Source organism: Catharus ustulatus, chromosome 14 (assembly GCF_009819885.2).
Source record: "Catharus ustulatus isolate bCatUst1 chromosome 14, bCatUst1.pri.v2, whole genome shotgun sequence".
In the NCBI taxonomy this organism is placed as follows: Eukaryota; Metazoa; Chordata; class Aves; order Passeriformes; family Turdidae; genus Catharus; species Catharus ustulatus.
In genome coordinates, this window is record NC_046234.1 from 16,715,747 (window position 1) to 16,743,057 (window position 27,311).

The following is a 27,311-nucleotide window of genomic DNA, read 5'->3' on the forward strand; positions in this document are numbered from 1 at the left end:
GCTGGCCCTACATCTATTCCCATTTTCAAATCCAACAGGTACCTTGACAGCAGTACAAGCACTGTTTAACATCTAACATTCTTCTTTTTCAAATCCTATCCAATGTGTGTTTCACTTGCAACTTGAACAAGTTTTGCCCAACTGTTAACCCCAGTGATTTCATCCTCGAGCTCTCATTTGAATACTGCAAATAAACAAGGAAGTCGAGCTGCTGCAGCTCATTTCTAATTATAACCTTTTTTATTGTTTATGAAACAATTTCCCCACCACCCCCCAAACATTATGGAAGGGGAAAGGTTGATTAAATGTCATGTTACATCACTCAAAGCCAGCGAAAGCAACGACACATTTTATTTTCCAGCTAAGTGTTGTTTCCTCTCCTTTGTTCAGGAATAGCAGCAGGTCATACGTGTGATAAGATTTTAAACTGAGAGAGAGGGAGCTTTTCATTTCAGTCCCACTTCACTTCAAAGGGTGATGCTGAGAAAATTTCTTTCAAGTAGTGCTTCCACATGCAGCAAACACTGGTGCACTGACATTATCAGGTCTCTGTCATCTGATCTGTGTTGCAACAATGAATCACACAGAACCCTCCATTGACCTTCTTTCAATGTGTCTGGATAAAAGGATGAAAATTAGAATCCATCTCCTTGCAGTGCCACGAGTTATAAATGTACTTTATAGGGCTCATTATCCAAACTAATGGACTAAGGGCGACATCCTTGAAATGGACTCAGCAGCACTGCCAAAGCCAGGCTGCAGTATTTCAGCAGATATGGAAATTACTGCATGTTTGCTCTATCTTTTTATCACAGATGTATAAATGTCCATTTATCACATCTCTCCCATTTTGGGACAGAATTATGCAATTGGAAACATATGTGAAGTGTAATCAGTATAAAATGCCCACCATGAAGGTGAAATTTTACAAGTTCCCAAAAAACTGACATACAATAAACACAGAGAAAAACAACAACATTGTCACACAGTCAATGTGGTTTTTTTCCTCAGCTTCAGAAATACAATGTGGTTTTTATTTTCTAACAGAGCATCACAGTTCTACCAAGAACTCAGGATGTTCTATAAACTTAATAAAACAGCAGATCTGGTACAATACATAAAAACCAGATATTTTCAAGTGCATTACCAAAACCTTAACACAGGTATGTCTAAAATTCCTATTCTTTCACCCTGTCTTGTCTGAATCTTATTCTCAAAAACTATGAAAAAAATAAAAATAATTGTGGAGCTGGATATGAAATTTACTGTTCTCTGTATATACAGGCAGGTCTAGGAAAATGTGAAAAAGCAGTGTTAGCCACATCTGGAAAAACGTTGGAATAAACTTTGGTGATATTTAGAGACTTTTAATTAAACTTTAACCTAAAAGTTTTAGAAGAAAATCAAGGCTGTAGATAGAAGTACATATTTTCCTCATGTGTACTAAAGCAGGAATATTAAAAATAGAGAAAAAATCCCTGCCTTAAGGCATGGCTGAAGCGTGCAGGGCTGTGGAAGGAGCTATAAACTGGTAATGACCACTGCACAATGCATTTCTGCAGTGCTGAGTGAGCCATTTGTAACCTGGGCAAGCTGCCTCTGCAAGCACACAGCCAGCTGCACTGACACCCAGATATGAATTTGCCTCTTACCAATTACTATTAATGGTCTGTTGACTCAAAAGCTCAGTAACTCATAAATAGCCTCATTAACAACTTGATAGCTGATTTTTATTAGGCAAAACACTGAAGCCCAAAGTCAAGAGGAAATACAAGCTGGTGCAGGGAGGGAATACACAGTGAGGAAGGAGATAACAGAAAGAACAAAACAGAAGATAAAGGAAATGGGTATCTTGGATGTGTTGTGCTTCTTCATAGTCACTATCAGATAATGGCATTATTAAAAGCTCAGTGTTTTTGGAATAATGAAAGTCTGGTAAAATCTTCAGAAGTATTTCAATAATTCTGCTCCTCAGAAATCTGTCATTCTAAAATGGCATAAATTAACCCCAAAAGCAGCCTGAAAAAAGACTCTTGACTGCTATGTTGAACGCTGTGGAACTTATATTCAAAACATTAAGGCAGGTTAATGGGAAAGCAGCACTCCAGCTCCTCTGGAAATATAAACTCCAAGAAAATATTGATTTCAAAGGTCTTCAGGATGTGCAAAAGAAGCTGCAAATGGGGCAACCAGTACCACTGACCAGTTCAGATCTGCAGAGTGGGGTTTGGAAGTTGCTACCAACTATAAGCTTTGTCCCCCTGCAAGAGCAATTTAAGTATTTAAACATGAATGTAAAACTTCCTACAGTAACAGTTCGAACATCAGTGTTAAAATAAATGACAGCTTCTGAAAGGGACACAGTTTAATTTGCATATGAATAATTAAATTTGGAACAATACACCTGATGAAACACATTTACATCTCAAAGTCTACAACTGTGCAGTGAACTCCAGAATCTCCAGGAAGTGGCAGAAAGATAAAATCTGGAGTTTATCCCATTTCAGGGAAAACAGCTATACCTGACCATGCTGTGACAAATGCAGCTACAAGGATTGTGCTCAAGGAACTGCAGAGCAACGGGGAAGTAAACACACCACCTCCTCATTTAACTACTCATTCTCCTAATAAATTAGTACTACATCATTTCTAAATTAATTTCCCAAATTTTCTGCATAACATCTTGAACTTTTCAATTATAGAAACAAAGCTGCAAGGAGAGTGTTTAAAGCAGTCAAAGCCTGCAGTTAGATTAATATCTTATAAAATGTGTATAACAGAAATATGACAATTTACAGAGGTGTGAAAAATGCCACTATGGAAAAAAACTCTGTGTTGATTTTTCTTAGTTCAACTTTAAACCTGCCTTGAGGCTTGATATTGTTGTAAAAGAATTTATTCTGGAATAAGAGGGCAGCATAGTTTATGACAACAATCTACCTAAAAACTCATTAAAGTCTTTTCTCTTGGAGTGACATGCATTATCAGCAAAGATTAATCTGATGAGTCTTTAGGTGAGCTCCATTTTTAAAAATGCAATAACAGAGGGCTTTGTTGTCATCTGATGAAAATCAATTAGAGTAGGTAAGGCCACAAGGAAAACTAACATCACTCATCACCAGCCCCCCGGCAGCTGAAATGATTTGTCTTCCAAGCTTGGGTGATCAGGAGCTGTAGTAATATCACAGGGAAATTAATTTAGTTTCTATATTCTAGACCCACTTTCCTTGTTCTGGAGGACCTATACACAAATTACTTTTAATCAAGGTTGATGTGTTATTAATACCAAGGAGGATTTGGGAAGAATAATTTTTTTTTAAATTGACTTCAGACATTTTTCACCTGTGTTTTGTGTATAAACAGAAGGGTCCTGATGTCAGCCTTACCTCCCTGAGGCTCTGTCCAGCACCAGGCAGCGCACGGCGTGACGGAGGCAGTAGATCCCTCCAAACACAGCACACAGCCTGCAACAAGGGGGAACAAAGGTTACTGCAGCACTGCTAACTGCAATCAGGGAGAGGGGTCAGCAAGGTGAAGCACTGAGATGTTGGTAACACTCATTTACAGGATGGGCAGGGCTGGAGTCAGGCTGGGAGAGCTCAGTTGGAGAAGAGAAGGCTCCAGGCAGAGCTCAGAGCTCCTTCCAGGGCCTAAAGGGGATCCAGGAGAGCTGGAGAGCGACAAGGGATGGAGGGACTGGACAAAGGGAACAGCCTTAAACTGAGGGAAGGTAGTTTAGATTGGATATATGGAAGATATCCCTCCCTGTAAGGGAGCTGAGGCCCTGGCACAGGTGCCCAGGCTGCCCCTGGATCCCTGGAAGTGTCCAAGGCCAGGCTGGACAGGGCTTGGAGCAGCCTGGGACAGTGGGAGGTGTCCCTGCCCATGGCAGGGGAGGCACTGGATGGGCTTTAAGGTCTCCTCTATCCCAAACCAGTTTGTGATTCTGTGATTTTGAAATGTGTCTTGCTCTCTCTTCACTGATGACAAATTTGGAAACTTAGGCTGTGCAAATCTGACTTCCAGAAACAGTATTGTTTTGTATTTCTAATGTCAGATGAGCCAGTTCAAAGACAGTCATTGCCACAGTCCCTTCTGACCTGCAGTACTGGTGCAGCCCAGCCAGGGACACAGTGTCCCCAAGCCCAAGGAGCTGTCAGCACCACCAAGTACTATGGGACATCCCTAAAATCATCCCTGCCCCTCACAGAAAACCAGAGATACATCCCAAAATTCCCAGCCTTGGCTGTTTGGAGATTGTTGAAAGGGACACAAAGGTTAAACATCCACTGAAGAATTCTTAGAGAACCTATGGGTTTGTTATCTCTAATCCTGTCTGCAATCCACAGCTTCCTTCCTGCCTGACACAGCAGCTAGCAGGATCTTTCAAACCAACTCAGAGGAGTTTTTTTCGTATCTTGCATATAAGAATAGCACTATTCACTTAACTAGAAGTAGATTCCTTAGTTAAAAGCATTTAATTACAGTTTTCCTTTGACTTGAACCACAGCCAGGGGTTTTTGATATATACACTTTATTTTTCTAGCATGCTTTGAAAGAACTTAGCTGCTTGGCTGCACAAAAATGTGAATTACTTCTTTCCAAGAGTAACCTGCTGTCCAGGGGAGGAGGGCATGACCTGTTTTCATAGGCCAGCAGAAAACTTCTCTTTTTAAATGAAAATGGAGAGGAATTTTGATTGTGTTGCTAAACAATCACAAAGAGCCAAAACAGCCTAGCATGACAAATGACAGAGTTAGGAAGAACTTGCCAAAATTATTTAAATACAGAAACTGAAATATTAAACTCAATGGCACCCCAATAATTTATGACAAAGTGCAATCTTTGTCTGGCATTACTTTCATACAATGGGCTATTCAAGATGATTTGACTGCACTTGAAGTACAAGGCAACTCTTTGATACCATTAACCCTAAATGACAGACATTTAGGCTGATATTACTCTAATTAACTGGCGACTGCCTCCACCAATAATTCAAGTTTTGCTGAAAGATAGCAACAACAGTGTACTCAGCTTCAACTTTGCCCTGGTGACATCAAATCATATTACAGCTAAATTAACAGTTGTGAAAATTTTTGGCCTGGTAGCCCTCCATCATCCACAGCCTTTAAATGCCATTCCAGTCCCCACTGAGGCAGAAATCAGCAGTTGCAATTTTTAATACAGCTCTGGAACAATAGGACATATTAAAAGCTGCATTTTTTGACAGCATATTCGCAGTGATTTATGAGTTTGTATATAATTTGATTATTCTATTAATTTTACTGATTACTGATTCAGCTAATACAGTGAAGGTCACTTACAAAATAAATCTTCATTACATTTCACAGAAAGTAACTGCCTCCAACTAGTTGTTTTCTTTAATTAAACACTAATGCAACAAGAGAGAAAATAGGCTTCAGGGTTGCTGCATCTGTTGATACAAGAGGAGTTTACTGCTTTGATGTAATGCTCTGTGATATTAATTGAACAAAAATAGAATGTCTCTCCATTTGACATCTCGATTTCCAGCACTGAGATACCACAAACACACTCAAATTACAGTCTTAGCCTTAGCTCACTGAAAGACTTTTAAAACTGTATCAAATAATTTTACACCAAAACCTATTTTTGATTTCTAGCATGTGATTTGTCTTCTGCTTCCTCAAATGCATGTTGTGATTAATTTTAAAAATTACTATTTTCTAACTGTGCTTTTTTTCTACAGTAAAAACTACTTGATTCTCTCCTTAAAGCTGAATACTGCCTGTACAGCACTGCAAGCTTTGGAGAAAGATCAAAGAAAAACATGGCAAGTGCTGAAATAATGAATTGTCCTCTTTCAATTTATTTTTACACACAGAGCAAGCTGTGACCGGGATCTTATGTTAAATTCTGTTTCCTGAAAGCCCCCTGGAACATCAGCCTTTCCTCCAATGTGCTCTGAAAACATTAACAAGTCGAGTCCAGATGAATCAAACCAAATTGTTACAGCTACAAAAACTGATGGTTAATCTTCCTAACACGGGGTTCCCATACCAAAGTCAAAACTCAGTGTGTGCATTCACCTGGATAACATCAAAAATCTCCCCATCCCCCCAAAAAAAACGAATGAAGAAAACAATCAATGCCATCCTAAACTGTCTTGGCATTTGGAGAGTTATGGAAAGGAAAATATGTGACAAAAATGCTTAAGAAAGCATCTCTCCATAATTATAAAATAGGGGTGACTGAAGTCTTTTTCATCAGAGTCTGGCAAGGATTGGTATTTACTCTTCATGGATGCTGAATGACCACACTGCACTGAAGTGCAACTATTTCAGGGGTATGAACATTTGAGTTCCTATTATGTGATGAACAAGTTTTGGGGTTTGCTGCCTTTTACAGGCCCAAGATCCCAATCCCATTTCCCAAACTCAAATGTTAGAAGATGACACAATAAAAATCTTAATTCATCATAAATTCTGTGTTCTGTATTTCAGCCTTGCTTTGTGCAAGTGTTGATTTCTCAGGGTGTTTCTAAACCTGAGGAAAATCTGTTGACAAAAATAAGACCATGTTTAATCTGTCTTTTCATTTCAACTGGCAGCAGTTTAAACAACTGCAGTACCAGTAGCTTACTGCTGATAAAAGTGCCATGTTACTGATGACTCTTGTCACAATAGAAAAGCGCAGTTTCTTAAAATTAACCACATTATCAAACAATTTTTTTCAAGCATATTGCACTTAACCCAACTTCTTCGTGAATCAAGATTGAGAATCACTCTCTGGGACTCTGAACTCAGATTTATATGAAGGTTAGGTGAGAGACCAGCAGGCAATGTGTTTAAGTGGCCTAAAAATTACAGTTAAAACATTGTGGCAACTGTAAGCAATTGCCACAGAGCTGGAGAGGGAAAAGAAGAAAAAGGAAATAGAAGAGTCCTGTTGTTTGTGTGTTGCTGTGAGAGCAGGGAAGTGCAGAGGAACTCCCAAGGCTCCTGTCTGGGGAGGTGGAAGGATGGCACCTGGCTCTAAACCCCATGGACCTCATTGGAGAAGCAGCTGCTCCTCACCCAAGGTCATCCAGCTGCAATTACACAACAGCTCTGCCCTCCCAGAAAAGCTGGGGAGAGCAGGACTGCAGGGCAAGGCACAAAACCCAGGCACTTGAGCCAGTCACTAAACATTAGCTCATCCATAAAACCCATTTCTGTGTTCTCTGCCTCCAGAAAAGACACAAAAATTCCAGTTCTCTTAACCCTCAATGAAATTCAAGGATTATTTTACTAATTCTGTCATGTTTAAGAAGCTGCCTTTCTCTGTCTTTGGATTTAATGAAAAAGGGCTCTGCTAAATGCAGTTTGCCTCCTCAGATTTGCTCCAGTGATAAACAATCATATCATTTCCACAGGTCTCCTGATAATGCTGCAAATATTCAGGTCTGAGTCAGAATTCTCAGGCACATCCCCACACCAGGGAGGAATCTCCTTGTCAAGGGACTGGTTAAGAGGTAATACCAAATAATATATTAAGATACATTTCCCTCCAATTATCACCACCATCCTAATTATTAAACCCTGAAAAAGCATCTCAACAGCATTTGCATTTTGTACTTTTAGGTTCCAAATATGTTTTTAAAATGAACCAAGATGATCAAGAATGAGAGCAGGACAATGTAAGTCTGACCCCTCAATACAATTTCTTGACTGAAAACTTCTCCATGCCTAGTTAGGGCTGGGAAATCAATACAGTTTGACAACATCCACATGATTCAGAGCATCCCATGTGATAGATTCTAATGGCTGAAGGCCTTCATGAGGTGTAAACTCCTGCAGAACACAATTTCTACTTAGAAATAACAAGGAGCAGAACTGCTCTCATGTTTTCAAGCAATTTTTTAAACAAAGAATTGACAAACACTCACTGAGAAGATAAAATCTAAAATAGGAAGGTATTCTCCATGTTTCATCTACTTAATGCATTTCACAACAAAGGTTATTTCCAAATTAAAAGTCTTTTCCTGTCAAATTCTGAGAAATATTGTGGGCAAGGACACAAAAGCATTCCATAGCTGCATTAACGACAAGGCTCACTGATCTGTGAATAACCTGAAAAAAATGAAGATTATTGAGTTACTTTACCAATCTATCCATCCATCACTAGTGAACAGGTCTCAGAATGATGGATTATCTCACTTCCCTCATGTTTATCCCAAGAAAGACTTTCTCCTTAGAGGGAAAAACAAACAACTGATCCTACAAACAATCCTGCTAACTCTGCTTGCCCATTTTGCATTCATCTGCCAACAAAGTGAGAAGAAATGTATCAAGTTTGTCTTTAAAGGCCAAACTACATTTGAAGTTTTATTATTTCCCTGAAATGCAAGTGAAGACAATTAAGAGGAAAGCACCACTGCAGCTCCTGGTACTATTCAGTAGTTTAGTACAACCCAAGGAATAGTGATAAGTTGTCAGTAATTCCAATTACATTTTCTGGTCCAAAGAAGTGAAATAATTGTAAGTGGTAAGAGCTAGATAAATATGAAAATTAGGTATTTTGAAAGGGAGGACTGAACTCATAGCTCACTATGTTTTTTAAATCACATATGGTTGTTTCACATGTGCTGAGACTCAAACCTGTCACACCTGATTGTCACCAGGAATTAACATGGTCTGAATTTCTCATTAATATATTGAATCATACAATTCACACACAGAAAACTCTGCATCTTGCTAACATGCAGAGACATGATACTCATGTATAGATTTAGCTGAAAAACATGGTGTACCCAATTTTTTATCAGTGACTGCAGTCAGGAGATCTGAATGCCAGTCCTGAATTCAGACCACTATAACCTTCCTAGACTGTAACAGGGACATAATTGGGAATTTTGAAGGACCTGAGACTACTCCAGAAGCTCTGACATGTGTAGCAGATAATAGTGCACATGTAAAGGTAAAACTGATTATTCATTTTTAAATATATACAGGAACCCTCTGAATCAATCACACTATCCATCTCATCTCAGCCTGGCCTCTTAATCTTCCTGTAAATATGGCACTGAAAGAGATGGAACTGTCTTAATCAGATCTTTCCTCCATCACTAAATTACTGCTGTCACTGTCACAGAGACAAAAATTACAATTTCAGCCAGAATCTGTAGGGACTACTACAAAGGGTGACACTGCCCACTGAATACACAATGGGAAAATGCAAAGTCTGTTTATAGGAAATGAACATCATTAACCAACCAAAGTCAGGGAATCACCAACTCCTCTGGCAAAGCAGCCAAGGATGTCCCAGCACCTACTGCCACCCATCTGTCAGTGTTTGGATAACTCAAAGACACAGGAGACACAACTTGTCACCTGCAGAACCTTGGTGAGATGACACAGTGGACAGTCAGCAATTCCCTCAAAGTTTACAAGGAAAAAAACGTATTCCATTTACACATTCCTATTTGCATGAGTCCAGAGGAAAGGATCTGAAACTTTGCCTGCTCTGCCCAAAATTCAGAATGTTCACAAACACACAGAGTACCAGATGTGAAGGCTTGGTTGGGTTTTCCTCAAGAATGAGACATTGCTATATGGACTTTTACTAGATCTCAATTAGAGGAGGAGTCAGAGCAGTTTTGTACCAAGAAGGAAGCAAAGGAAGCTGTTAAGGGCCAGGAAAGTTTTGCTGCCTGTCAGCTCAGGAGAGCAGGAGGCTCCAATGACCTTCCTTGTTCCACGACTCCAATTTATGGAGACAGAAGCCTCACATCTGTACCTCACCATATTGGGATGTACATTACAGTGATATAAAAGTTTAATTTTCTCTCCTAAACCATCCCTGCTTAAACCAATAAAGGGAGAGCGCTTCTGCTCACTCGAGTGTCGTCAGCACTTCTAAAAGGTTGTGGTGTTTATGCAGGATTCATTTGGGATGCAAGGATGTGACTTACAAATGTCTTTGACTCATTCCCATCAATATGCATGCGTGCCATTTATAACAGTAGCCTTGATGAGAACACACAGTGTAACTGGCTGCAAGAAACGCTTAAGAGGTTTACATTACAGCAGAATATAGAACAGTGGTTAGAAATCACAGGCCAGGTGACACCTTCCTCTGATAAGCTGGTGATAAAAGCTGTAGGCTGTGATCTATAGGCTCTGCCATTGCCTCTTTACTCCACAGCCCCAGAGGGATTCTTTGGATACGGCTCACTTTGAGCAAGAAAATCCTCAGGGCAGAACACCTTTCAAAATTAATCTCAAAAAATAGTATGGTTGCCTTCTAAATTGTTCTCTTAAAAACAAAAGACAATTTTTTCTTAAAGTTTTAGAATGTTTGTAATACAAACCTTTTTAAAGTATAATTACTTTTTGGTTTGATAGATGAATTTGCTTCAAAATACCCTCTTTGTTGTAGAACTTACACATTTTAGCAAAAAACCCCTAAAATGCAGCAACTAGTGATCTTAAATAGAAAGTTCAGGCCATCTGAAAAACACCAGAATGATTTTCTGATAAGAACACTTATAATACTTCTAGACACCTCTACTGCTAACTCTTGAAATATATATTGCTGTTACAGATCAGAAAACTGCATGTGCTGGTTATTAAATAAAAAAATTAAGCTGAAGGGATTTCAAGAATGCAAGAAAAGTTAAATGCATAAGAATCTACAAGGGAAAAAAAGCAAGCAAAATTTTAATTTTGATTATTAAATTTATTTTTCCCCAAGTATTTGAAGCCAAGGAAGGCTGAACTGCCAAAATTGTACTGCTTCAATGGCTCTGTTAATATTCTGATTTATTAATCTGCTGGTCATATACATAAAGTCCTGTAAAGACACAGACATCCATAATATCCAAAACCACAAGTTCTGTTACACAACTGTATCCAGAGTAGTTACCTAACCCCAATTCTTGTTCACAAATTGTCTGTTCAATCACCTAATTTTGTACTTCTGCACTTCTTTAAATCATCATATAAACACAGCTGAAGGAGCAGATGAAAGGCTACAGACAAGAAGATGGTACCATATAACATTTCTATGGAATGGAGCACAATTATTGCAGAATGTTTCTATCAACATAGAACCGCATCCATCCTATCCCCAGCCAAGCAGGCTCCAGCTGCTAAGGCCATTCTTCTGGCAGGAATTTAAGTACTGCTCTGGAGAAGAGAAACAGAATCTATCACAGAGACAAACAGGAATACCCAACAACCTGCTGTAAACCACAATTTCATAGTAGCACACATGTAAAAAGCAGAACTTGTCCAGCACCAAACAAAGCAGGTAAGACCCTGCACTGCTATTTAAAGAACTGATGTACAAATTTATCCCTCAGACAAACTGGCCTCACCAGGCAAAGCTGCTTTTTTTACCCAGAGCTAATGTTTACTTCAGACCTACAGGTTACCACATTAAACCCACATTGAGCAGATGGAAAGGCTGCTTGCCAGCAAAAGCAAAGATGAAAAAAGCCCCTCAGCCTTTTAAAAGGCAGTTGAACTGTTGGAAACAACTGAAATTAAAACCGCCCACCCTCTGCACACGGATCCTTGATGCTCCCCAAAAGCAGCAGCACCAGCTCTGTGCCAGAACCCAGGGACACCTCAGCAGCCAGGCAAGGACTGCACTGTCACTGCCACAGTTCAAGGGGCTCAAGTGGATCTTGGTTTATCCTGGAACCAACTGGGCTGTTTGGGATGTGAGAATGTGGTGGTGGCTCAGTGGAACAGGGCTGCACAGGATCTCCTCAGCTGTTCAGTTCACAGGAGTTGGAACCTTGTAGTCTAGGGAGAGCTACAAAATGATACCAAGAATATAATACATGATTTCACATCAATTGCTCTGTTTCTATAAAAGTCTGATGTAAAAAGGTTTTAGATCTAATTGTAAACTGGACACATGGCACCATTCTCCTCTTTCAGTTCATTATTAAATATCTACCTGTGAACAGCAGATGCATTCTCAGCATTATTAGTAACACAAATTGACAACAGGGATGGTAGCTTCAAGGAAGACTCACATACAAATTTTTTCAGCATATCCAAATGCACAGTCACCCTTTTGGACAGATATCACTGAGTCTCTCTCCTCTGTCAGATTTAAAAAGGGGCAGCTACATATGGGTTAAATTATGGCTTTCTCATTTCCTAGCACTTACTAACTCACTCACAGGCAGACACCACTATTGTAAAGCAATGAAAAGTGTTGCAAAGTACTATCCTAGTGAAGGAGACCTCTAACATCACCAGGGTTTCCTTTCTGGAATGCATGTCTGGGTAAGGGAGGCTTACCTGCAGAAGCACTGGGGGATCTCTCCCTGCCCATACAGAGGGAACAAGAACGGGGTGTTGCCATAGCGGCCAAGGCACTGCAGGAATTTTTTTGTTGACTGAAGACCTTCCAGAGTGCTGCTCTCAGTCTCTGACACCATTGCAATGGAGTGAAGGATGAAGTGCTGCAAGCTGGGGGTCAGCTTCCTTGTCTGCAGGAACTGAGCAAAGGTGCTGCTCTCGTAGTCTGGGGGAAAAGCACACGAGGCACTGAGCACATGGAACACTGCACTGTCTCCTCTGCTTCAGCTCAAACAAGTGCTTGTGGATTTCAGCAAACAAAAGCAAGTGAGTTTTTCAACAAACACCTTGCTCAAAATGGATCACCCAAGTCAATGGAAGTTAGAAAAACTACTTCCAGAAATAGAGTTTTCTCAGAAGACCGAAATATCACAAACTCACTTTATGGGTCTCCAATGGCATCACCTATTTATTCTGTTAGACTTGATCTAACTCCCTTTCCCAATCCTGAGAGAAAAGTGAGAAACTGTGGATAAAAATCCATTGAAGTGCCTTGGGATGCTGCTTCCCGTAAATTACCCCAAATGACACTCACTCCAGAACAGAACTGCTGCATCCACACTGTCAGTGCTGGACTGGATATTTGTGCTCAGAGAAGCCCCTCACACAGTGCCACAATCCAGAGATCAGAAGCTGCAATATTTATTTCAATTTGGTGACTTGTTGGCAACAAACAAATGTGGATGAGACAGAGAGTAGAAAGGGATCAAGGACTCCATCTTCCCTTTAAAATAATATTATTACTGGCAGATTTTGAAATTCAAAGAAACACAAGTCTTCTGGGAGATGTTTAAAGCACATTGGCGTTGATACATCTTTGAAAAACTTTAGTTATCTTCATAACTGAAACACTTTTCTCCAGGAAAAGATTGCATTTAAGCAATAGCATACTACCATACTATTCAGAAATCTGCTCTTATTTCAGTCCTGCAGAAATTCCTAACTAATTCAGAAACACTTCCATCAATGCAGAGACCAGTATTATCAAGCTGTATATCCTGTTAGAGATTCAACCACTGCTTTAGTACAAATGTACCTTACTGCTCTTTGTACAGCCATGCAGAAAGCCATAAAATGACAGGGTTTTTTTATCATTCTAAGAAAATTCTCAAGTTTTCCTCACTTCAAACTTCTTATATAATTCCATATATTACAGAAAAAAAGCTTTTAAAAAATTCTTCACTCTCATGAACTCTTCCTATTAAAAGTCTGCCTTCCCACGAATGCAATGATCTCATCAAGAGCAATTTTAAATTTCTGAAGTTTTTACATTAGCCTAATCTGACTCAAAATATTCTCAATTACTTTTCAGGTTATTTTAAAATGTAGGAACAGAATCTGTTTAACCGTCTCTGGAAGTAAAATAAATCTAATGTTATTTAGGTACATGAATCAATGGATTCATTTCAAATTGATGCGGCATCTCCTTTTTTTACTTAAATTTTCTAAATGCCACCAATATCCTCACTCTGAGCACCTCCATTTCTTCCAGGAGCAGCAAACTGAGATCACCTGTAATCAATAAACCACTTCAGCCTAATGAGTTTTTCCCCCTTCAGGATTTTCTGGAGTTCATTACAGACTCTCCTTTTCTTAATCTTACCAGATCTTGATACTGACTGGTTTTCCTCTTGCATATGTTAAAAATTTTCTCTGCTGTTTGTACTCCTCTTTCCTCACTATTTCTTTTTGACAGATTTTTTTTTCTCTTTGCCTTAGTTTACATTTAGACTCCAAGAACTGAGGCCATCACTTCATTCTTTGCACCCTGAGGAGCACAAACCCAAAGCACCTTCCTCCTGTTAAGCTGATTTCCCTCTTTGACCCGATGCTCGTTATTCTTCACACATTATAGCTCAAATCTATTCTGATTTCCTCTCATCTAAATAAGCCAACAGTTGATAAAAGCACTTTGAACTTGCCCTCTACAACTAAAGAGCATTAAATTACATTTACTTTTATAGTTAAAAAATCCCATTTTCTCCATTTCTGATTTTGTGGTAAGGCATTGTAAAGATTTATGTAGTATCCAAAAAATCAGACATAAAATTCAGATACATCACATTATTTAAAAAAATACCTGGGGGAAGGGAGGAAACACTTAAAAATGACAAAAAGCATTTTGCAACCTTGCTGTAATATATAATTTTGCTGTTTAAGAAAAATGTAAATAATAAATGATGTGGGAACTAGAAGAGCAAGTGCTTAAGTAGAGGAATTTAACACTGAAGTGAAAAGGTCACAAAAAGGTGAAAGCATACTTTAAAAATGAATCTGTAAAAATAAACCAGGTGAAAACACAGGAGAGCTCTCAGCCTGTGCCTCCCTGCAGGAACTCCCAGCAAGGGAGTGTGCCTTGCTCAGTGAGACACTACCTTGGTATTCCTCAGGGTGCTGTTCATAGTCCAAACAAAAGGTCAGAAATTTCATGAGCATTCTCTTTTCCACCATGGTGAGCTGTCTGCTGTTGAAGACATCTGCTCTAGAACAAGGCACCTGCAAAATATTTTTTAATAATTTCAGATACTTTCTACACTCTGAATGTAAAACCATCAAGTAACAACAGTCTGATTAAATAACAAATAGTTCAAATTACTGTTCTCAATTATATTTTCTTACCTATTTCTCTCCCCTATTTTCTATTGTAACTAAAGTTACCAATTTTCCACAAAAAGAATATTAAAAAAATCTCTTTCAGACTCTTCCCCCTTTTTATTTCCCTTCATTTCAGTTGCATCTCTGACCAGAGTTTGCATTAACTGTGCCAATATCTCCTGTTGCCATTATCACACTGACTTCTCTTGTATGTCACATAAACACAAATTGAGTCTATGTCAGAAACTTAGAAAATAAAATCTGTGAATCATCAAGAATTAACTGAAGAATGGCCTAAACATTTAGCCTGAGGTAAAGATTTATGTCAATATACTGAACTGCACAACCTTATTTTAGCTTGGTTTGATTATTTTAATATTTTTATATAACACATACAAACACCTTTTCTTCTAGAAATTAAATTAGAATCATAACTAAGTTTCTTGTCACAAAATTCTCAAAAAAGCAATCTCAAGCTTCTCAATTTCCAGAAGATGAGATGAAGCCCATGCAGCACATTCTTTTCTGATACCTGTTCTACTTTCCCTTCTCGGAAGGCGAGAACTCGCGTGGCGTTTTTGAACTCGGCGTATCTGCTCACGTTGGACTTGATGAGGAGATCAATTAACAGGCCCCGGGAGTAAAGCAACTGCACAGGGAGGAGAAAGGGAGTGAAGAGCATCAGTGAAGTACCCAACAAAATCCTCACCTGCTGCTTCCTAAATCACCTGAACCAAGAGTCAACCTTGTCACAGGTAAATCCCGTAACTCCCAAGCTAAGGTTTAGTCACATATAATTTAATCATCTTGCTGTGAGATACAAATATATGATTAAATATAGAAGGGCCAGAAATGTAACTATGAACTGAAAATATCTGTCTGCATTGAAAAGTCTCATGGTCCTGAGGAACAGACTTTGCAAGATCACACAGGAATTTTCTGGGTAAAGATTTCCTGGGACACCAACGAGGACACAAGGAAGCTGATCTGGTGTTCCCTGCCAGGGAAACCCCAGCACAAACTCCTGGCCTTGCCCTGCTGACCACTCTTGTGTCTGAATTTCTGGGATTTGCTGCAATGAACACCATGTCCCACACTGGGACAGCCAGAGTATAAAAAGGACACTAAATAGCATTGTCTGCTTAACTGCTACCCACTGACTGCTGTTCAAGATGTCACTGCAAGGATGCTTGGAAGCAGGACCCACAACTGGAACTCGAAGTTTGCAATAGTGCATTCTGTAGTGTCCTCACAAAGAGCTGAATGGATTGTCGAAGAGTTTCTTTTTCAGTTTCCAGAGTTTTAAAAAATCTTTTTTAGCGCAACATGAAAAGTGAAGTATTCAACTTTGAAAAACTTCCCTGTGCTGCAAAACACACTTTTTATCTTTTAAGAAGACTAAAAATCTGCATGCAGATTGCTCTATCTTGTTTACAAATATAAGTTTTAATGGCACTATTTTTTAGATTTTGCTGGTACTACACAAGTGCTGTATTTCATAAATTTTACTTTTATGGAGGTATTTCTGAGCTGTGTTTTTTGATCTCTTTGGTAAAAAAACACTTAAGGACATATTAAATAGCTCATGTTTGTTTTAGGGGTTACAATTCTTACTTCTCAAGAGTGGCTACTCTGCCTCAAAGGTGCTGTCTCAACGTGAAGGCTTTTAAAATAAACGTCAGCATTTTCAGCAAAGTAAATGTACTTACACAGAAAGAGTCATTTCAGTTCCTACCTTAGAAACTAAATCAATATTAAACCTTCTGCCTTCTCTAACAATTTGGGAATAGGTGATTTTCTTTGGCTCTTGGGCAGCGTTTTCAGAGGGTGCAGTTTCCGTCTTTGCCGGTTCCGGAGCGGACTCGCCTGAAGCTGCGCTGGGAGCGGCTCCAGTGCCAGGGGCTGTTCCTGCCCCATCCCCTGGAGCTGCCCCTGGCTCACTGCCTGGGGCCTGCTCTGCCTCTGGGCTCTGTGGCTCCTCTGCAGGGCTCTCTGCTGCTGGATTCTCTTTCTCTGCCCCCTCTGCTGCTGGACTCTGCTCTGATCCCAGAGAAATCCCCTCCGCTGTTGGAGTCTCCTCCGACGCTGCAGAAACCCCCTGGGCACCAGGGGCTCCAAACACAGGCAGCTTTGGCAGAGCACCAGCTTCTTCAACACCTTCAGCTGAATCCTGACTGATTAAAAACACAGAGGGGAAAAAGAGGGGGCAAAAGTCTTTTTGAAGAGTCTTAAAAACTTGTTTGAAGTTTTGAGTTGGTGCCAGAACAGAAACCTCAAGCATTTCTAGGAAAAGTATTAGAATTTCTTTATCCTGGCCAAATCAGCTGTTCCACCCACTAAAAACTCTGGTTCTTTGGCTGCAAAGCTATAATCCAAGAGGACTTTTTACTGAGGAGAAAAAAAAGCCAACAAAAATGTGAGTTTTTACTTTACATATACTCAGAAGGATCTCAAAATGAAAATCAAGCCCCTCAAGGTGAAACAATACAGCTACACAAACAACAGAAATGGAGTATTTTGAAATAAAACCAGTAACTTGATTAGGTGTTCCCTATGGATTAAAAACCATGAAATTGAAATACAAATATGCATTAAGGTCATTAAGCTGAGATACTGTCCTGAAGAAAACAGACAAGCTTTACACAACCAAGCTCCTCTTTAGCCATGATTCCAAGCAGGGCCATTGAGAACCAGACTACTCCAACCCATACCTGAAGTAAAACTTTCAAATTCCTTTTTCAGCTGTGCCCTTGCATTCTGATGAGTTGTTGAAGCAGCAGTGCTGTTATGCAGCTGCTCCAAATCCATGCAGGGGCTGAAGGCAGCCAGTCACAGGAGGCACATTCCCACATAACATTTACTCTGCACAGCTCATTTCCTTTCCACACATTTCTTTAAAATTCCCCTTATGAAGCAGCCCTCCACTTTTAATCTCATCTACTTGCTCTATGTTGAACTTCAGTGACACCTCCCTCAGAAAGGAGGACTTTTGAACTTGGTTTAGTTTACACTAGCAGCTGAGATGAATCAAATCAGTGTCATTGCAAGTGAAAGCAGTTCAGCAATAATTCCAAGCTATCTTTTTATCTTTATACCACAAGGCATTAATGCACTGAATAAACAATTTCATCTTGGCTGAAAACTAATGAACTATGATTTTAAAGGTGACCTGCAAACACAGAGCATTAACAGGATGGTTAGAATTCCCAGAACAGCAAGGAATTACTGAGCACTGATACCAAAATGCTCCCTCACACACCTGCAGGTTACACATGGATGCAGGGGCAGGATTTCTGTTCAAAAAGGAACAAAAACCTGGGATCCTGTAAAAACTGCTCCTCATTTATGAACTCATGGAGCTCACATGGACTCATGAAATGTTTGGCAGTGATCTCCCAGCTTGGGCACAGTCACCAGGAAGCACTTAACTCATGACTGGGGTAAAATATTGCCCTGGGAAATACAGGAATTGCTACAAGGAAGCACTAATGAGAGAAGGCTGTTTCTGTACATTAATTATGTCTTTTTGCTTCAGATTGCCAGCATTAAGTAACTATAAAATATCAAAGAAAGATAAGTACTTTGTCAAATTTTTTTTTTTTTTTAAAGTAATCTCTGCCACAAATAAAAATGAAAGTCAAATGTTGGGGTTCTATTTTGATTTTGGGTTTTTTCTTAGGATTTTGGAACATGGTGTTTGTGAAAACTGCAAAAGCTCTTGTCAATAATTCAGTATCTAAGAATGAAGCTTTTACTTAACTCATCCTAAATCTTTACCACAAAAAATTTCAGAATAAGGTTTTCTACCTTCTCCCAATCTCAATGAACAATCTCATTTCAAACATACTTAATTATTACTTTTTAAAATCAAAATAAATTTGGATTCATAATGCACTGTATTTTTCTATATCACTCTGAAAAGCAGTGTAACAGAAATATTTACATATTTTAAATCTCTATTCACTTCCCATTAAAGAATAGGTAAATCTCCATGATTTGCAGCTCCACACTTTTTATAATGAGAGCCTAAAAACTCTATATAATCTAAATTCATGACATCCTTCCTATAGGACCAAATATCCCTGAATAATGTAAGAGCTGTCTATAAAAATGACTCAAATTGAACTTCTGTACAGACAATTCTTCTCCTAATTCAGAAAAAAATAATACATCTGCAGACAAATTGTTGTGTAAATTTAGAATATTATCTTCCACCATTCATCAATTAATGGAACTAACAAAGGAATATCTTAAAATGAATGTGTCTTATTAATGCCTTGTAACAGCAACCCCTTCAGATAGGTCAAATGAAAAATTGCCAACCAGCTGGTTAATTTATTCAGCACAGGTGTTCACTATTTATTTTTCAGCCATTTGCCTTTTTTCAATCCAGCTTGTTGTAGACACAGTATTCTTTCCCTTTGATGGATGCACTTTGTTCTAAGGCCATTCATTTCAGATTTGCACTGTGTATATTATACTGCTACCCAGCTGTTTATTCTTTCAAAATAAATGTTTAATGGTTACTTCATAGGAGTTACAAAAGTTAAGCAAAAACAACAGAATCTAGGCAGAACATGTAAATTGTCAGAAACACAGTAATTGACTCTCCCAGAAAGTTTGAAGTTGTTTTGAGAACTTTTTCTTTGCCAGGTTTATTAATCTTATCCTTGTCCCCTGGGGAGATCTGGGTGTTTTGGTGCTGACCAAGACAGACAGCACTGTACCTGAGCTAAATTGAATGTTTAGAAGCATAATTTTACCTAAGTATAATCTAAGTGTGAAACCTCAGTGCTAGGGGGGGGCAGCTATCAGTCAGAAATTATACACAAAGTTAAGACTATGAAACCTTTCCATCTGATTTAATGCTAGTTCTGAACAACATGTATCATGACAACAGGATGACAATTACAATATCCAAGTGCTATTGCTTTAAAATAAGCATTCCATTTTATCTGCAACCCAGTCAAGCACTGTTACTGTGCAGCACTGAACCTTGGGTCTCAGTCTGTGACCTTCAGATTGTATTTATGTGATTCACACCTTTTTCCCCTACTTATGATGTTTACAGAAAGAAATATGTATTCCTCTAGAGTATGTCTCAGCATTTCACTTAGCTACCTGTGGTATTTTCTAAGGGATTCAAGGTTAAACTTACAGAACTATCTCAAAGAATTTCCTCATGGGAATTCTGGAGTGTTCAATTCAGTGCAAAATCCAGAACATAAAAATAATAAATAAATAAATAAATACACAGCTCAGTTAGTTAAAATCATATTCAGTAGATTTAACTTCAGTAAGTGAAATTCATTGCATATAAAAGGACAAAGGGCAAATACTATTTCATCATTTTAGCACAAGGAAGTATTTAATAGTTACAGTCCTGCTGTCCATTTGTGTTCCTGTTCTTTTGCATGTGGTTCATTTTACAGGTATTTAGGAGTTTAACTTTTGACTATGAGAACAGCAACTTTTAGGCAAATTAAGAATGGAAAAATTTATTGATGGTGGTGCATAACTGCCTAGTACTTCCTAAACACAACAGTGCTGTTTTCTACTCAGAAGTCAATCACAAACTCACAAAGTTGGCCAACAAATTACACTGCATCCAGAGAGATCATTTTGGCAGGATCAGGCTGTTTCAGTGAAGTGATTCAACAAAGACATGAGGAACATTTCAGAGGCCAGGGTTACTTTTTGAGACAATGTGCAATATGGCAGTATGGTGAAACCCTTCAAACCAAAAGCACAATATGATCATTTACCCACACCTAATCGTTCATACAAAATCCTTTATGAATTTCTACATTTCTACTTACTCGCCAAAACAGAAATCTTCTACGTGTTGAATGGTTTTGTCCTTGCTGCTAAGAGGAATTGCTTCTTCATCCTCAAGGATCAGTTTTCTCCAGTCTTCACTTTCATCATTGAGATCTGTCTTTTGCTTAAAAGAACAAGTATAAAATTACATATTGTACTGTGCAAGCTGTTCTTGAACTATAAGTCTCTGTAGACACAAATAATATGTACCATCTAATAATATAAGAAAAAAACCCCTCAACTATCCTAATTTTTTTTCTATTTATATTCTTTCAGAGAAAGAAGTCAGGCTGGCTACTTTATTACATCATTTTCACTACAGCATTGGCTCTAGTAATCTGAAATACAGGTTTTAGTAGAGAGTTGAATGTAACTTGGAACACAGTCTCCTACAAGACAGGTTTGCCACAGCCAGGGTAGTTCCAGATTCTGTGACAAAACTCTTTGAATGGAGACCATATGGACAAACCTGGTGATCTGGGGGATTGTATTAATCTGTATTGCAGGAATCTCTAAATCATACAACAGAACTCATAGAATATGAAGCTCTGGCACTGATTGTGCCAGGAAGCAGCACAGTGTAAAGAACAGACATGAGTGTGAGCTGAGAAACTTCCATCTTCTACAGCCCAACAGGCTCTGACCATTTCTGTAAATAACACAGCAGCCAGGTGCTAACCCAGCCCAAGTGCTCCATCTCCTGAAGAAATATCCTCCCTGGAAGATTTCCATGAAACTTTGGTCATTGACAAATACACTACCAGCATTTATCTTTTAGTCCTGGTTACAGGACATTTCAATGGCAGGATCCAGCACCCACTTTTCTCTCTCTAAAGAAGAATCAGCTGAATACAAACAAGAAAACACCACAGAGTAGAAAATAACCAAAGAGGAAATGGAAAAGATCAGATTATCATAAAGGAACTGAAAAAAAGGTGTAGTTGCTTCTCTTTAAGCTCAAGAACCCAGAAGTGAGGCTGAGCACCAGGCTGGTCTCAATCAGATGGACAAGGCAGGAACATCAGAGCCTCAGACTGCCAGGCCAGATGGGTGAGGCTCAGCCAGGAAAGCTGGGAACCACAAACCTCTTTGATCTGTCAAATTACCAAAGAGCAAAAGCAGGGAGGTAATTTGTCTTGTAATAAATCATGCAAAGAACAGAAATTCAATGTTAAGGAGGTCTAAAAGGAGCAATTTGGGAAATTTTTACCTGATTTTCTTTAATCCAGGATAATAATCCTGAAAAACTAAAGCTGGCCCAGTTTCCACCATAGTAATTTCTCCTGTAAAGAAAAAAACAAAAGGAAAACTTGTTGGACAGGTAAGACAGCTTTCCCAGATTTAAAGAAAAAACAACCAAGTCTAATACATTCAAAACATTTTACATGGCAAGATTTTTCAGATGCAGAAAAGATAAAAATCAGTATTTTGCAACACTTAATAAAATTTTCCTCCTTGTATGACTCTGACCAAACACACTATAGTCCAAAATCAAATTACCTGGAGGGTAAATGGATAAAGCTGAGAACTACACATGGATGGTGTGAAGAAAAGGAAAATAGAGACAATATTGTTTTTTTGGCCAAGACTGACTCTCTTATCCATTATGTCAAATACAGGAAGTGCAGTTTATTGTTTATCTACTCTTACACAACATATTATGCCTATTACAGACTGTGAAGATGCTCTGGCAAAGCACTTATTGAACTGCATGTACTGCAGGTGGAGCCAAAGGAACTGAATTGTACAAAGTGCTCATCCCTCCCTGAGCACTTCCCAGTTTTTATTTACCACCTCCTTGCTTGAAAAAGATCACTTACTGCTTTTAAATCACAGAAAATTAATAGTTCTGCTGTTCATCAAAGGAAGTCTCTGCTCTCTCTTTTTAAAATTTTTCTACTAATATTTCTCTGTTGGATTAGTTGGCTTTTGTTGTCATGCACAGCACATTTTAAATACTTAACAACTCTGAGAGGAAAAATAACAGAGCAATTACATTTTAAAAAGTCACCAGTTCTTGCAAAGTAAAAGTTATTTCAGGATTTAACTCTGTGTGTTACTGAATACAGTAACAGGCTGTAAGTGCCAGTACAGGCAATGTGTCCTGGCACTTCAGAAGCCTCAAAAATTCCAAAAATACTCCTCTGAACAGATAGCTAATGTTTTGCATACACTAAAAAAAAAAATGTAGGGAGCAAGATAGGGTTTGCATTTTAAAGAATAATGTGAAGGCTGTTAAATCACTCTTATCATAACCTCCTCCACTTTTCAATTGTAGAGATCAGGGTGATAACAGCGAAAAGCTAAATTCAGGTTAGATTCTCCTGACTGCATTTACGATGGGATGCTTTTGACAGGGCTTATCTGCACTGCCAAAGACTTCATGAGGAGTGTCAGCCCTGCTCCAGCACCAGGGGCTGCTGCTCTGACCACGATGCTTACTTAGCATATGAAGGACAGATGTCTGCTGAGCAGTGCCTAATTGCTCCTGACTACAAACTGACCTAAAAAAGTCTTTCAGCTCCTGCAAGGCAATAGTGAAGAACAGAAATAGGACATCTTTTGCAAAGACAACGAAATGCAGCATTCACTGAATAAAGGGGCTCCAACAATGGATTGTGGTGCTCCAGGCCCTGAGCTGGGGGGACTGAGCAGCACAGCTCCATCTGCAGATGGTTTCCAAGCAGGAATTCCAACCCTCTCTAACAGGAGTTCATCCTTTCTTCCTGTGACTGACCTGGTGAGCTCCAGAACTACTGCTCTTTGGTATCACACAGAACACAAAGCAATGAGGATTAAATCTGTGAAATGCCCAATTCTGTGAGATTAAGAGACACTGACAGTGGCATGTGATAACTTCCAGCTTTGTTTAAGCTGTTTATGGTGCAGGGTAATTTTTTCATGTTTCTTCAGCTTCTACAGAATAAAAAGTTGAATATCCATGTATTATCTGTCATTTCTGGGATTTTCAAAAACCATGGCCATGAAGATTTATTTTTAAGGAAATGTGCTGCTCTGGTTGCAAGTTTCTTGAATATGGAATACAATATATAGCTGTTGGAGCACACAATGCCACAATCACAGAAATCCCAGAAAACACCTGCCTAAAATTATTAAGTCATGCATATTTAGAGTATTTAAAGTTGGAACTATCAGTAAAAGAAATTAACATTATTGTCACAGGAAGTTACAAAAGTTTATTTGTGACCTGTCAAACACCTTTCAAGTGACCATTGCTCTGTTCATCCTCCTAGTTCTCCTTTGAAATAATTTGTTTTACCCAGTGTTGAAGCAACCCAGTGTGCTCAACAAAGCCCTGCTTGACCCTACAGTGGAACTCCATCCATCCTGAGGAGCTGGCACAGCCCTTCTTTCTCCAAAGGAAAATGAACCACAGCTGTCCCTCCTTCCCTCTGTGTCTGAGCCCTTCCCAAGCTGTACAATGCCACCTCAAATATTCATCTGCTCCTCAAGTAGCAACTTTCAAATATTTTTTATCCTGGAATTTTAATTAGTTTCCCTGCACTACATGATGAATCAGGATTGCTTAATTTTCTCATCTGAAAACACTAGAGAAGGAAGACAGAGCAGACATGATTACTGACATAATGAGCAAAGTTTATAGCAAGACTGAAGAGGAATTCTGAGAAGAGCTGACTAATGGTTTTACAATTAGGACTCCTTTGTAACCAAATATTTTTGTTGTAATTGCCCTGAAGATGAACTGGGGAATTCCTTTAAGTAATGGTCAAGATCAAAGCCCAATTAAAGCTAAAATATTGTCTCAAAATCTCAAAGCCTAAGCTCCTCTCTTCTCTTGTATATTAGCAAACTACAAAGATGGATATTCTCTCCCTTTTTTAGGGTTATAATCCAATTATTCCCTAACTAAGAACAGGATTCATTTTGAAGGTGTAACAGCAGAGGTGAAATATACCTTTTCTACCAAGTTAGAGCACAGATGTTTTCCTTCCCTACTATGCATTATTTCCTAAATTACATTTGCTCAAGACTCCTCCTGTTACCTGAATTTCACCTGAATTACAACACTGCTCCTTTTCCTTCACATTTTTCAAATCTCTAATCTGCAGTTCAGAGCTAACAGCAGAAAAAAGTTTTGTGAACTTTTTGAAATGTGGCTAAAGTACAATTTTACCTCTGCAAAAACATTGTCTCTCCACTTTTTTCTTCAGTTACCAAAAGCATTTCTGAAATAATTGGCAAATTCCAATCCAGTACATTGAAAGCACAAATTGATTGTCAATCTGAATCTGAACCAAGGAAATACCTAAAGTGCCCTTGTGCAGACACACTGCAATCTGAGAAACTGGACATTTCAAAGAGCAGGAGATTCACAATTAAAATGTAAGACCTGCAAAATCATTTGATGGTCAGTGCTGGTTCAGGTGCTGGCCCTTCCCAGGGCCATGGCACAGCCCCCACAGTGACACTCAAAGCTGCTGATGCCTCACAATTTCCCCCAAGAGCTGCCTCAATGTGTCTGTCCTGCATCTGATCTCCCAGAAAGAAGTCCTGACCCATCAGAGCAGCTGTCTTTTGCACAGGAAGTTCCTGCCACATCGATTTTAAGGATCTGAACACAAAATGATTCATGCTTCAAACCCAGAAAGTTTCCTGTGCTACCTATTAGGACACAGGCAGATGGATGGAACATTCCCAATGTGACCCAGTGATGGTGTTTAGGAGCTGCCTGGCTTTCAAGAGGAGGGGTTTAACCAAAACAGCTCCTGAGAGCCTTCAGCCCAACAAAAGGGTGGCAGCCACTTTTCCTACATCCCATTGTACCCTGGGACATGAACATGACTGAAGGGAATCACCATGGCCCAGCTGAGACCATGTTTTACTCTCTAATACCTTTGCTGTGAGATTGTATCCTAAACCAAAATAAACAGGAAAAGGGTTTTTTCAAAAAAGCTCAAAAGACACCAGAATTAACAACTTTTTGCCTAGTTTTCCTTACTGAAATTAAAGAAATCTTTAAAGAAGCAGCTGTTTTGCTCTCTGGTTGCTGTACTCTCACAGCTCCCTCACTTCACAGCAGTTAAACATCCAAAAGAAGGCTGTATGAAAACACAGGGTCTATTACAACATATATTTGACAAGTTCTGGGAAAAAATGGTGAGACAAATTGTCCAGCAGGTAGTGGAATAAACCACAAAAGCAGGGATTTTGGACTAGGGAGGTACAGGAACAAGGCCCAGCACACTTTTGGATGCTCAAATAAGAGTTTTGGACACAAGGAACACTCAAGAGCTCTACAGGCAAAGTATAATCAAAAAAATAAGAAAGATAGCAGGTGTCAAGAAGCAAAACATGTCCAGTTTGATTTACTTCTCACAGATCAAAAGTAAAATTCTGCATCTCCTTTGCCTTTGGATTAAATTTTACATGGAAAGATAAATAAGCCAATGAGGAAAGATGTAGACAATGACACTGCAGCCTACAAATGCTGTATTCCAGATGCTGAATATCAAATATAAAATGTAGCTAAACATGCCTCACCCTTAACTGCTCCATCCTCAGTAATCAAACTCATGCAGAACCACAGATACAGAATTAAAAGAGGCAATAAACAAAGGACCAAAAGCAGAAACTTGAGGAAGTGGTTTGGAGAAAGTCCTTTGCATGTGCACAATTAGTACAGGAAGCATATTCACTTCAAGTAATCCACTTTTAGTCTTGATCTACCTTCCTCCAGCAGCTTCAAATTTAAACTAAGTGCCAATCTCCCCATTTTAAATTGCAAATTACTTTTCTAAATCATTTAACAAATATCCTTGAAATTCCACATGTCAACAGCTCATTAATATCTACAGTAAATGTAGCTCTCTGAGAAGAACCACAGATTTTACATTTATTGAGACAGATAGCTGGCACAGAAAAATAGAGCTCCTTCAATTACTAGTTGGCAGAAGCTAACTTCAGTTTAAAATCAGTCTACAGCAATTTATGGCAACACTGCAGTGAAGTGACTATTTTGAATAAGATTAGCTACTGCTGATGGCAATGCTTGGACAGTGTTTATAAATCAAACTCAGAACTCAGTATTTTATAATACACCACTTCAAAACTATCTCCATAATCACCTATGCAGTATATTATGATAAATGCAAACAGGGCTGGAGATTAAAAGTAATGAAAGAAGGTACACAAGGTAATGAGAGTAAGTAAACTATAAACAAAGACTTTATGCATTTATGTTTGCAATAACTGGTGCCTGACTTAACTTGGGCCTTTGTAGGGAACAACAGATTAATCAAAGTAGCACATCTAACACAGCTATTTCAGTAACCCCAAATCTCATTTCTTTATACACTGAGAAACATTTGAGTTCGTAATTCTGATCATTAATGAAGGGAACAACTTATATTGTTAAAAAGTGATATTCATCATAGCTAAAAACAGGCACAGATAACAGAAATCAAAGTTCCAGTGGCCAATACTATTACAGACTTTGATAGCCAATGAAAACAAAAAACTGAAACAACACAAGTCATTCTCAAAGAGAATGTGATAATTACTGTAGGAATGAGAATT

General features: G+C 38.8%; 1 protein-coding gene across 1 annotated transcript in view; it reads right to left on the reverse strand.

Annotated features, from left to right (window-relative positions):
- CHM (CHM Rab escort protein) overlaps positions 1–27,311 on the reverse strand; it is a 48,980-nt gene that overhangs the window by 12,568 nt on the left and 9,101 nt on the right. The window contains exons 3-9 of the mRNA XM_033072373.2: positions 21,964–22,036; positions 20,753–20,877; positions 16,669–17,107; positions 15,466–15,582; positions 14,714–14,834; positions 12,279–12,504; positions 3,387–3,464 (exon numbers count right to left, since the gene is read on the reverse strand). Coding sequence (XP_032928264.1) covers positions 3,387–3,464; positions 12,279–12,504; positions 14,714–14,834; positions 15,466–15,582; positions 16,669–17,107; positions 20,753–20,877; positions 21,964–22,036 — 1,179 coding nt within the window. The remainder of the gene's footprint in view (positions 1–3,386; positions 3,465–12,278; positions 12,505–14,713; positions 14,835–15,465; positions 15,583–16,668; positions 17,108–20,752; positions 20,878–21,963; positions 22,037–27,311) is intronic.